Raw genomic sequence first — 12500 nt, forward strand, 5'->3', positions numbered from 1 at the left:
TAATAGTAATAAAAGTATAAAATAATAATCATAATCATTAAAATAATGATAATAATAAAATAATAATAATTATTATTATTATTATCATAATATAAAATGATGATAACAATAATAATGATAATAATAATAATAATAATATTAATAATAATAATAATAATAAATGGGACTTTATGGATTTACTTTTCATAACAGAAAATAAGAAAAGAGGAAGAAAACAACCTTTTTGTTTTCTTGACTCAGATATATATTTTATTTTGTGACTAAAGGGGAATAATGTTATAATTAATCATAAATCATTGTTATTGTTATGTCACGTTATTCTTTAGTTTTTATTTGCGTTACTTTCTCTTTAGTTTGAGTGTGACTGAAACTGTCCGTCTGCAGGACGCCATGGACGCCATCAGGACTCGTCTGACACAGGTGAGACCTCGTGTCCCCCCCGTCAGTAAAACTGAATCATTTCTATTCTATTGTCGTATTCTACTGAAATGACCTCCGCTGAACAATAAGATATTATAGATATAATAAGAGTTTTCAGTCCAACATGACGGCAGCGCTATCGCAGCGCCATCTAGTGGCTGCTGTCGTAAAAGCACCAGAGTTTCGTCCCTTTGCTTCTAGACTCTTTGGCGGCGCTAAAGGGTGCCGTGTGCAGCGGTACCAAACGCCGACGGGCGTGACGGAGCGTCGGCATTTGACGCTCTGGGAATGAGATCGGGCCGGAGGTGTGTCGGGCCCGAGGCGGTTCAGGCCGGAGGCGGGTCGGACCGGAGGCGGGTTGGGGCCAGAGGCGTGTCGGGGCCGGAGGCGGGTCGCGTCGGTTGCGGGTTGGGCCGGAGGCGGGTCGGGCTGGAGGCAGGTTGGACCGGAGGCGTGTCGGGCCGGAGGCGGGTTGGGTCGGGCCGGAGGCGGGTTTGACCGGGCCGGAGGCGGGTTTGGCCGGGCCGGAGGCGGGTCGGGTCGGGCCGGAGGCGGGTCGGGCCGGAGGCGGGTTGGGCCGGAGGCGTGTCGGGTCGGAGGCGGGTGGGTCGGGCCGGGGGGGGTCGGGCCGGAGGCGGGTCGGGCCGGAGGCGTGTCGGGCCGGAGGCGTGTCGGGCCGGATGCGGGTCGGGCCGTCTGGACCGGGGTTTGGGACTTACTGCAGAAATGTGGACTTATAGAACGTGTGCATAAAGACGATCTGACAGGGATACAGCCCGAAGCCCTCGCGGCCTCAGCGTCCGTGAGTCTGTCTGAGAGTATGGAGACAAGCTCCTCCCCCTCTGACCTGTAACCATGGTTACGACTCTCGCCCCCCAACCCCCCATCCCCCCAGTCTTCCTCAGTGGGCGTGGCCGAGGATGACGAGGCGGGAGGAGCTCAGAGGGTGGAGATGAGGTTTGTGACATCCGACGAGGAGGCCGGGCCGAGCACTGACATCACAGCATTGGTGCAGCGGTATCGCCAAGGTTACCGGGGAGCTGGCGTGTTCCTGTGTTTGTGCAGCGTGGTCGTCTTCGCCACAGGTACACACACACACACACACACACACACATTAACACACCTTTCATTGATTAGCTTGATCATGTGATTAAAATGGGCGTGGTCTGTCTCTCTCTCTCAGCGTTCCTATTGGCCTACGCCGTGTTTGGTGGGCGGTACCACTGCTCCCAGGTGGGGGAGGAGGATGAGGAGCAGGGGGGCGGGGCCAAACCACCTGCAGAGGGAGGGGCGGGGCTTTACCTGGGAGAGCTGAGGGTGATGATGAGGAGGCTGCTGCAGGATGAAGATATCCACAACACAGTCAGGTGGTTCACTGGTTACACACGATTCATCCACAAGTCTTTATTAACTGATGTTCTCTACGTTCAGACGGGTCAACAGGTCGTTGGTCTCTTTATTAACTGATGTTCTCTACGTTCAGACGGGTCAACAGGTTGTTGGTCTCTTTATTAACTGATGTTCTCTACGTTCAGACGGGTCAACAGGTCGTTGGTCTCTTTATTAACTGATGTTCTCTACGTTCAGACGGGTCATCAGGTTGTTGGTCTCTTTATTAACTGATGTTCTCTACGTTCAGACGGGTCAACAGGTCGTTGGTCTCTTTATTAACTGATGTTCTCTACGTTCAGACGGGTCATCAGGTTGTTGGTCTCTTTATTAACTGATGTTCTCTACGTTCAGACGGGTCAACAGGTTGTTGGTCTCTTTATTAACTGATGTTCTCTACGTTCAGACGGGTCATCAGGTTGATGGTCTCTTTATTAACTGATGTTCTCTTCGTTCAGACGGGTCAACGGGTTGATGGTCTCTTTATTAACTGATGTTCTCTTCGTTCAGACGGGTCATCAGGTTGATGGTCTCTTTATTAACTGATGTTCTCTTCGTTCAGACGGGTCATCAGGTTGTTGGTCTCTTTATTAACTGATGTTCTCTACGTTCAGACGGGTCATCAGGTTGTTGGTCTCTTTATTAACTGATGTTCTCTACGTTCAGACGGGTCATCAGGTTGTTGGTCTCTTTATTAACTGATGTCCTCTACGTTCAGACGGATTAACAGGTTGTTAGTCTCTTCATTAACTGATGCGGTGACCGCCGGCCTGCTGCGTCAGGACCTTTAGATCCTCTAGAGAGTCACTTCTGTTTTTGGTCCTTTTGGCCAAAACAAGAGCTCATACGTGTGTTCTGGTTCCTCAGGCGGGTACCAAACATTCAGTTCTGTTCTGGGTTCTTCAGCAGAGTGAACAGGTTTTGTTGTCGTGGTGCCGTGGTCAGGTAGAATTAGGGTGTTTTCATATTAGGTATTTGATCCGTACCGAGTACTCTCCGCTCAGCTTTCACATCAGTAAAATTGTTCATGTTGAGATCAGCTGTCTGACTGGACTCGAGTACGGATCGACGAGCCGTGCCCGAGGACAAACCAACTGGACTTTGGGGACAAGTGGACTGGGATCCGGGCCCGGGTCCCTGATGTGAAAGCAGCCTGAGTGTCGTTGTTCAGTCGCTCTGGATTTGATACCTTCGGTTTCTCAGTAGAGTGTTTGTGTTTGTCTCCATCAGTCGAGTCAGCAGAGCGAATCATCCTCCGGGTTCCTCAGACGGAACGTCTCTGGCCTCAGAGGTTCTCCGTCGCTTCAGACTGCTGCCGATGGATCACACCTGGACGGAGTCTTTGTACGCCACGCTGCAGTTCCCCCACAGGTAGATGGGGTCAGGGTTAGGGTTAGGGCTAGGGAGACTATTCAGAGGTTGGAGAGTGATGAGGGTTAGGGTTAGGGCTTAGGGGTTAAGGTTAGGGTTAGGGGTTAGGGTTAGGGGTTAGGGGTTAGGGTTAGGGGTTAGGGTTAGGGGTTAGGGGTTAGGGGTTAGGGTTAGGGGTTAGGGTTAGGGTTAGGGGTTAGGGGTTAGGGTTAGGGGTTAGGGTTAGGGGTTAGGGTTAGGGGTTAGGGTTAAGGTTAGGGTTAGGGGTTAGGGTTAGGGGTTAGGGGTTAGGGTTAGGGTTAGGGTTAGGGGTTAGGGGTTAGGGTTAGGGGTTAGGGTTAGGGTTAGGGGTTAGGGTTAAGGTTAGGGTTAGGGGTTAGGGTTAGGGGTTAGGGGGTTAGGGGTTAGGGGTTAGGGTTAGGGGGTTAGGGGTTAGGGGTTAGGGTTAGGGGGTTAGGGGTTAGGGTTAGGGGGTTAGGGGTTAGGGGGTTAGGGTTAGGGTTAGGGGGTTAGGGGTTAGGGTTTGGGGTTAGGGTTAGGGTTAGGGGTTTAGGGGTTAGGGGTTAGGGTTAGGGGTTAGGGTTAGGGTTAGGGGTTTAGGGGTTAGGGGTTAGGGGTTAGGGGTTAGGGTTTGGGGTTAGGGTTAGGGAGACCATTCAGAGGTTGGAGAGTGATGACGGAGGAAACAGCCTGTTGGTTAGGGTTATTGGTAAGAGGTTAGGGGTTAGGGTTAGGGGTTAGGGTTAGGGTTAGGGTTAGGGTTAGGGTTAGGGGTTTAGGGGTTAGGGGTTAGGGGTTAGGGTTAGGGTTAGGGGTTTAGGGGTTAGGGGTTAGGGGTTAGGGTTAGGGTAGGGTTAGGGAGACCATTCAGAGGTTGGAGAGTGATGAGGGTTAGGGTCAGGGTTAGGGTTAGGGGTTAGGGGTTAGGGGTTAGGGGTTAGTGGTTAGGGGGTTAGGGGTTAGGGAGACCATTCAGAGGTTGGAGAGTGATGACGGAGGAAACAGCCTGTTGGTTTGTGTGCAGGTCTCAGAGGAGCTCTCTGTGGCTGCTGGACTCTGCAGGACTGATCTCAGAACAGATTCCACTCAACCCGTCTGACTACTGTCCATACAGCGCCACAGGAAGTACCACGGTGAGACGAGGGAGGCGGGATGGGTTTGTCACCATGGTAACCAACACGTTCTCACTCCCAACTCCTCAAACACCGCCGAGGGGCGCTGACCAAACGGCGGTATTTGGCGAGTTGGTGGTGAGAATGGGTTGTGGTAACTGTACCTGTCTGTCTGTCTGCAGGGGGGCGTGGTCTACGCCAACTACGGCCGCCCGGAGGACTTTAATTGGCTGAAGAGCGCCGGCGTGACTGTGGTTGGCTGTGTGGTGGTGATGCGCGTCGGCGGAGGGGTCAGTTTTGCTGAAAAGGTCTGGTTGGCTGAGAGGAGCGGGGCGGGTGGAGCTTTGATCTACCCCGACCCTGCCGACCTGCCGCAGGACCCCCGGCGCCTCGGACTGAACACGCACACCGCCGTGTCTGAACACGTAACGCACACACGCACGTACGCACGCACACATAGAAACACAGGTGTTTCATGTCTCGCTGCTCCTGACCAATCAGCATCCTCCTCTGTGTCGTCCAATCACAGGTCCACCTGGGGTCAGGTGACCCCTTCACCCCCGGCTTCCCCTCCTTCAATCACACTCAGTTCCCGCCCATCCAGTCCTCCGGTCTGCCGCTCATCCCAGCCCTGCCGATCAGTGCCACTGTCGCCGCCAAGCTGCTCAGGTGAGCCCCGCCCCCTCAGGTTACCTGCTCAGGTGTTACAGTGACCTCACCGGCTGTCTCTGTGTCTCAGCCAGCTGTCAGGTCCGTCCTGCCCTCCGTCATGGCGGGGTCGGCTGCCGTATGTGCGCTGCGTGGTCGGTCCAGAGTTCAGCTCCGGACGCAGAGTCAAGATGTCGGTCCACAACGTCATGACGCCGGTCCTGCTGAACAACATCTTCTCCTCTCTGGAGGGCCGAGTGGACCCAGGTACTGACTCTAGACTGGATCACAGTGAACTGTCTCTAAGGTACTCTCTGACTCTAGACTGGATCACAGTGACCTGTCTCTAAGGTACTCTCTGACTCTAGACTGGATCATAGTGAACTGTCTCTAAGGTACTCTCTGACTCTAGACTGGATCACAGTGAACTGTCTCTAAGGTACTCTCTGACTCTAGACTGGATCATAGTGAACTCTAAGGTACTCTCTGACTCTAGACTGGATCACAGTGAACTGTCTCTAAGGTACTCTCTGACTCTAGACTGGATCACAGTGAACTGTCTCTAAGGTACTCTCTGACTCTAGACTGGATCATAGTGAACTCTAAGGTCCTCTCTGACTCTAGACTGGATCACAGTGAACTGTCTCTAAGGTACTCTCTGACTCTAGACTGGATCATAGTGAACTGTCTCTAAGGTACTCTCTGACTCTAGACTGGATCATAGTGAACTCTAAGGTACTCTCTGACTCTAGACTGGATCATAGTGAACTGTGATTCTGTACTGAGGATGAACCAGTCCGTCTCTGTCTGTCAGACCAGTACATCATCCTGGGAGCTCAGAGGGACTCGCTGGGTCCAGGAGCTGTGAAGTCTGGAGTCGGAACAGCGATCCTCCTGGAGCTGGCTCGAACCTTCGCTGCCATGGTGAAGAACGGTAAGACTCACCTGGAGACAGGTGTGCTTCCTGTCCTAGCATCAGTCGTGTAGGAAAGGGGGTTTCTGTGGTCGTTGACAGGAAGTACTAGCAGCAGTGTTGGGTCTCAGCGTGGTCGTTGACAGGAAGTACTAGCAGCAGTGTTGAGTGTCAGCGTGGTCGTTGACAGGAAGTACTAGCAGCAGCGTCTTCATGTGTTCAGGTTTCAGCCCCAGACGGAGTTTGCTGTTCGTCAGCTGGGACGCTGGAGATTTCGGGAACGTCGGAGCGACTGAGTGGCTGGAGGTTCGTCCAATCAGACACCCCAGAGGAAGAAAGATTTAACAAAGACTTTCAGAAATGCCAACATAACAATACATTCAAGTCTCGCCCCGACCTCTGACCTCTGACCTCTGTTTGCCAGGGTTACCTGTCCATGCTCCACCTGAAGGCTGTAGCCTACTTCAGTCTGGACCAGGCAGTCATGGGTAACAGCTCCCAGCCAATCACAGCAGACCTTCGCTAATGTGTCAACCACTGAAAGAGATGAAGTGTCCAACCGTCTGTCTGTCCGTCCGTCTGCAGGTGACGACGTCCTGTCGGCGTACACCAGTCCTCTGCTGGTCGACCTGCTGGACGCTGCCATCAGACAGGTCAACATGGTTATGGTTATAACGTGTGAGTAGATGTTCTACCTGACGTTCTATTTGACGTTCTATCTGACGTTCTGTCTGTTAATGTGTGGAAGGTGGAGCATCCTAAACATGCAGGTCAGACCATCTACAGCCAGGCGGAGAGAGAGGGAGGCAGCTGGAGGATGTGAGACACTCAACAATCACATGAATGAGTGAATGAAGAGAACAACACTAACCTGACCCATGAACCATGTCGTCCTCAGAATGAAGCCGTTGTATCTCAACAGTGGTGCGTACAGCTTCACGGCGTTCGCAGGTGTTCCAGCTGTGGAGCTCAGGTTCACCGAGGTAACCCACCGCCCATCCACACACACACTGCTGCTGCTCCAGGTGTTCCTGGTACAGGTACATGTCCTCACATCTGTCCCTGTCCGCTCAGGAGCGAGCCTACCCGTTCGTCAACACGCCGTTGGACAGCGTCTCCCGCCTACAGGAAGTGCTGGGGGGTCGTCTGGGGGTCACGGGGCGGAGCTTAGGGGAGCTGGTGGGGGAGATGGTGCTCCGATTGGCCCACGACCACATCCTGCCGCTACGCATCACTTCCTACGCTCAGACAGTGCTGCAGTTCAGCGCTCTGCTCAACAAGCACTCTGCTGAGCTGCAGGTACGCCACGCTCTCTCACCTCACCTGGATCACTGGGGGCGCGCACAGGTGTGTTACAGTTCCTCTATAGGTCCAACCAGGTCGGCCAGGGAGGACGTATTTCTGTAGTCCAACCAGGAAGTGATCATCACTCTGGTTCCCTCCACTAACAGGAAGTGATCATCTCTCTGGTTCCTCCACTAACAGGAAGTGATCATCTCTCTGGTTCCTCCACTAACAGGAAGTGATCTTCTCTCTGGTTCCCTCCACTAACAGGAAGTGATCATCTCTCTGGTTCCCTCCACTAACAGGAAGTGGTCATCTCCCTGGTTCCCTCCACTAACAGGAAGTGATCATCTTCCTGGTTCCCTCCACTAACAGGAAGTGATCATCTCCCTGGTTCCCTCCACTAACAGGAAGTGGTCATCTCCCTGGTTCCCTCCACTAACAGGAAGTGATCATCTCTCTGGTTCCCTCCACTAACAGGAAGTGGTCATCTCCCTGGTTCCCTCCACTAACAGGAAGTGGTCATCTCCCTGGTTCCCTCCACTAACAGGAAGTGATCATCTCTCTGGTTCCCTCCACTAACAGGAAGTGATCATCTTCCTGGTTCCCTCCACTAACAGGAAGTGATCATCTCTCTGGTTCCCTCCACTAACAGGAAGTGATCATCTCTGGTTCCCTCCACTAACAGGAAGTGATCATCTCTCTGGTTCCTCCACTAACAGGAAGTGATCATCTCTCTGGTTCCTCCACTAACAGGAAGTGATCATCTCCCTGGTTCCTCCACTAACAGGAAGTGATCATCTCTCTGGTTCCTCCACTAACAGGAAGTGATCATCTCTCTGGTTCCCTCCACTAACAGGAAGTGATCATCTCCCTGGTTCCCTCCACTAACAGGAAGTGATCATCTCTCTGGTTCCCTCCACTAACAGGAAGTGATCATCTCTCTGGTTCCCTCCACTAACAGGAAGTGGTCATCTCTCTGGTTCCCTCTTCCAGTTAGCTCGTTTGGTTGATCACAACACGTTAACATTCGTTCAGCCAGCAGACGAGAGAAGTCGGTGAACGTGTCTTTGTTTTGTCTTCTCAACACGTTAATGTCTAACAAAGTCTCCGTCCTCTGTCTTCAGTCCAGAGGTTTGTCTCCTCAGTGGGTTTTCAGCGCCAGAGGAGATTACAGCCGAGCAGCCGAGACGCTGCAGAGAGCCATCGACTACAGCGACCTGCACGACCCCACCGCCGCTCGCTGCTACAACACTCGCATCATGAGGGTACGAGTACCGCTAATGCTGCTAGCTGCTACTGCTAGCTGCTACTGCTAGCTGCTACAACATTAGCATCATGTGTCTGTCCCGCAGGTGGAATACTACTTCCTGTCTCAGTACGTGTCGGTGGTGGAGACGCCGTTCCGTCACGTGATCCACGGCCGTGGCGACCACACGCTGAGCGCACTCACTGAGCACCTGACCCTGCTGACCTCTGACCCCGAACGCTTCGACGAGAAACGCTTCAGACGGCAGCTCGCCTTCTTCACCTGGACGCTGCAGGGCGCCGCCAACGCCCTCAACGGGGACGTGTGGAGCATCCACAACACACACGCTTACACACACTGACACACACCTAGTACCACCACTAGTACTACTACTAGTACTACTACTACTACTACTACTAGTACTACTGCTACTTAGTGATAATAAAGTAAAGGTAGTGAGTGATGACATCATTCTGTCTTTACTTGAAGTCATGTGACTGATTTGATGTATTAATACTTCATTATTAAAGTATTTCATGTACTACTATAATATCTGTTTCTGTATTTTCTGTCTGACCTTTGAGCTTCAGAGTGAGTGACATCATCAGGAGCTGTAACAGCGAGGACGGCGTGGGAGACGCAGCCTCGTTAAAGCTCCTTAACGAGGTCCCAGACAGACTTTTACTGTGGAGGGTGTTTCCTGTGTCTCAGGCTGCAGGCCGACCTGAGGGCTCTGATTTAGTTCATTTATTTAACATTTATCTAACATTCATTTAACATTTAACTTTCATTCAACTTTATTTAGAATTTATTTAAAGTTTATTTAAGATGAATTTATTTACAACATGCTGAATGTTAACATGTTCTATAAACTATTAGTAGTAGTATTAGTATAGGGTAGAAGTTTTTGTACTCACACAGTCCTGGTGTTCTGCTCGATCCAGCTGCAGTAATATCATCTGTAACCATAGTAACAGAGCAAAGCGGGTCGGGCTCGTATTTAGATTGCTCTGACCTCGAGAAGCGACCAATCACATCGCAGGAGTGGCAGGACGCGGCGTGACATCACAGCCTGTGGTCGCTGTGGTCAGACCGTAAGGTGGAGGGAGCCGCCGCCCACCTGTCTGGGCTTCGTTTTATAGAGCAGACGCCTCGTCACACCACGAACACTCACTGATACGCAGTACTACTAGTACTGCTATCAGTACTAGTAGTACTGATAGCAGTACTAGTACTGCTATCAGTACTACTAGTACTGATAGCAGTACTGATAGTAGTACTACTAGTACTGTGTATCAGCAGACTCGTCACACCACGAACACTCACTGATACACAGTACTAGTACTGCTATCAGTACTACTAGTACTGATAGCAGTACTGATAGTAGTACTACTAGTACTGTGTATCAGCAGACGCCTCGTCACACCACGAACACTCACTGATATAATGAGTAGATAATGTTTATATCTGAAGGTGAAGTGTGACTCTACTGAGTCTGTGTGGCCCCTGCAGCTGTGAGGAGGAAACCCCACACACCAACAGGTGCTGGATCAGGTGTTCACCAGGTAAGAGCTAACAGCTGATATCTGTCAGCATGTCTGTTCAATGAAGAGCTGGACAGGTCAACTAGACACCAACTAGACACCAACTAGATACCAACTAGATACCAACTAGACACCAACTAGACACCAACTAGATACCAACTAGACACCAACTAGACACCAACTAGACACCAACTAGATACCAACTAGACACCAACTAGATACCAACTAGACACCAACTAGACACCAACTAGACACCAACTAGATACCAACTAGACACCAACTAGACACCAACTAGACACCAACTAGATACCAACTAGACACCAACTAGACACCAATTAGATACCAACTAGACACCAACTAGACACCAACTAGACACCAACTAGATACCAACTAGACACCAACTAGATACCAACTAGACACCAACTAGATACCAACTAGATACCAACTAGACACCAACTAGATACCAACTAGACACCAACTAGATACCAACTAGACACCAACTAGACACCAACTAGACACCAACTAGACACCAACTAGACACCAACTAGATACCAACTAGACACCAACTAGACACCAACTAGACACCAACTAGATACCAACTAGACACCAACTAGACACCAATTAGATACCAACTAGACACCAACTAGATACTAACTAGACACCAACTAGACACCAACTAGACACCAACTAGATACCAACTAGACACCAATTAGATACCAACTAGACACCAACTAGATACCAACTAGACACCAACTAGACACCAACTAGACACCAACTAGAAACCAATTAAATACCAACTAGACACCAACTAGATACTAACTAGACACCAACTAGATACCAACTAGACACCAATTAGATACCAACTAGACACCAACTAGATACCAACTAGACACCAACTAGATACCAACTAGATACTAACTAGACACCAACTAGACACCAACTAGACACCAACTAGATACCAACTAGACACCAATTAGATACCAACTAGACACCAACTAGATACCAACTAGATACCAACTAGACACCAACTAGATACCAACTAGATACTAACTAGACACCAACTAGACACCAACTAGACACCAACTAGATACCAACTAGACACCAATTAGATACCAACTAGACACCAACTAGACACCAACTAGATACCAACTAGACACCAACTAGACACCAACTAGATACCAACTAGACACCAACTAGATACCAACTAGACACCAACTAGATACCAATTAGATACCAACTAGACACCAACTAGACACCAACTAGATACCAACTAGACACCAACTAGATACCAACTAGACACCAACTAGATACCAACTAGACACCAACTAGATACCAACTAGATACCAACTAGACACCAACTAGATACCATGGATGTTAGCTAGCATAGTCAACATGCTAAGCTAATGGATGTTAGCTAGCATAGTCAACATGCTAAGCTAATGTTTTTGTATGTGTGAGCTAGCGTAGTTAACATGCTAAGCTAATGTTTTAGTATGTGTTAGCTAGCATAGTCAACATGCTAAGCTAATGGATGTTAGCTAGCATAGTCAACATGCTAAGCTAATGTTTTTGTATGTGTGAGCTAGCGTAGTTAACATGCTAAGCTAATGTTTTTGTATGTGTGAGCTAGCATAGTTAACATGCTAAGCTAATGTTTTAGTATGTGTTAGCTAGCGTAGTTAACATGCTAAGCTAATGTTTTAGTATGTGTTAGCTAGCATAGTCAACATGCTAAGCTAATGTTTTTGTATGTGTGAGCTAGCGTAGTTAACATGCTAAGCTAATGTTTTTGTATGTGTTAGCTAGCATAGTCAACATGCTAAGCTAATGGATGTTAGCTAGCATAGTCAACATGCTAAGCTAATGTTTTTGTATGTGTGAGCTAGCGTAGTTAACATGCTAAGCTAATGTTTTTGTATGTGTGAGCTAGCATAGTTAACATGCTAAGCTAATGTTTTAGTATGTGTTAGCTAGCGTAGTTAACATGCTAAGCTAATGTTTTAGTATGTGTTAGCTAGCATAGTCAACATGCTAAGCTAATGTTTTTGTATGTGTGAGCTAGCGTAGTTAACATGCTAAGCTAATGTTTTAGTATGTGTTAGCTAGCATAGTCAACATGCTAAGCTAATGGATGTTAGCTAGCATAGTCAACATGCTAAGCTAATGTTTTTGTATGTGTGAGCTAGCGTAGTTAACATGCTAAGCTAATGTTTTAGTATGTGTTAGCTAGCGTAGTTAACAAAGTGTCCCTCTTGGTCTCTCGGCTTCGTCGTGTCTCTCGGCGCTACAGATGCTCCGGTGGTTCAGGACGCCGACCGCCGGCGTAGAGACGGAGGTTCCACCGCGGGTTCGATCCCCGCCTGAGGTACGCCGCACAGGAGCAGCGATCACTGGAGACGGTTGTTGAGATGTAGCCTAGCCTAGCTTAGCTTAGCTTAGCTTAGCTTAGCTTAGCTAGCTGGTCTGGAGAGAGATGAGACGTCAGGACGTCCTCAACACAGGACTCAGGACACAGGACTCAGGACACAGGACACAGGACACAGGACTCAGGACTCAGGACACAGGACACA

General features: G+C 49.5%; 1 protein-coding gene and 1 long non-coding RNA gene across 6 annotated transcripts; one reads left to right on the plus strand and one right to left on the minus strand.

Moving 5' to 3' along the window:
- Nucleotides 1-252: 252 nt before the first annotated feature.
- Nucleotides 253-8936, plus strand: tfr2 (transferrin receptor 2). 5 transcript variants are annotated; one of them, XM_074628451.1, is made up of 17 exons: nt 255-420; nt 1316-1505; nt 1604-1787; nt 3040-3180; nt 4205-4313; nt 4475-4717; nt 4822-4961; nt 5032-5207; nt 5755-5874; nt 6077-6159; nt 6278-6341; nt 6439-6506; nt 6602-6672; nt 6752-6836; nt 6928-7200; nt 8265-8405; nt 8493-8936. In XM_074628451.1, exons 1-17 carry the CDS (start codon nt 391-393, stop codon nt 8745-8747), a joined length of 2373 nt encoding a protein of 790 aa, XP_074484552.1. In that variant the 5' UTR covers nt 255-390; the 3' UTR covers nt 8748-8936. The 5 variants fall into 5 exon arrangements, with proteins under 5 accessions (XP_074484554.1, XP_074484552.1, XP_074484553.1 ...); XM_074628452.1 differs by having other exon boundaries at nt 262-420; nt 6928-7152; XM_074628453.1 differs by lacking the exon at nt 8265-8405 and having other exon boundaries at nt 253-420; nt 6928-7152.
- Nucleotides 7767-8278, minus strand: LOC141763744 (uncharacterized). Its single transcript, XR_012593148.1, has 2 exons — nt 8096-8278; nt 7767-8019 (listed from the first exon to the last, which is right to left on the minus strand). It is a non-coding gene; the product is annotated as an uncharacterized LOC141763744 (long non-coding RNA).
- Nucleotides 8937-12500: the final 3564 nt, after the last annotated feature.

This window comes from Sebastes fasciatus, unplaced genomic scaffold, assembly GCF_043250625.1.
Source record: "Sebastes fasciatus isolate fSebFas1 unplaced genomic scaffold, fSebFas1.pri Scaffold_35, whole genome shotgun sequence".
In the NCBI taxonomy this organism is placed as follows: Eukaryota; Metazoa; Chordata; class Actinopteri; order Perciformes; family Sebastidae; genus Sebastes; species Sebastes fasciatus.

Excerpts from the sequence above, each read along its gene's own strand:
- tfr2 (XM_074628451.1), top strand. The coding sequence starts at position 391 with ATGGACGCCATCAGGACTCGTCTGACACAG. Across the intron at positions 4,718-4,821 it reads ACACCGCCGTGTCTGAACAC|GTCCACCTGGGGTCAGGTGA; the intron begins GTAACGCACACA and ends GTCCAATCACAG. Across the intron at positions 4,962-5,031 it reads GTCGCCGCCAAGCTGCTCAG|CCAGCTGTCAGGTCCGTCCT; the intron begins GTGAGCCCCGCC and ends TCTGTGTCTCAG.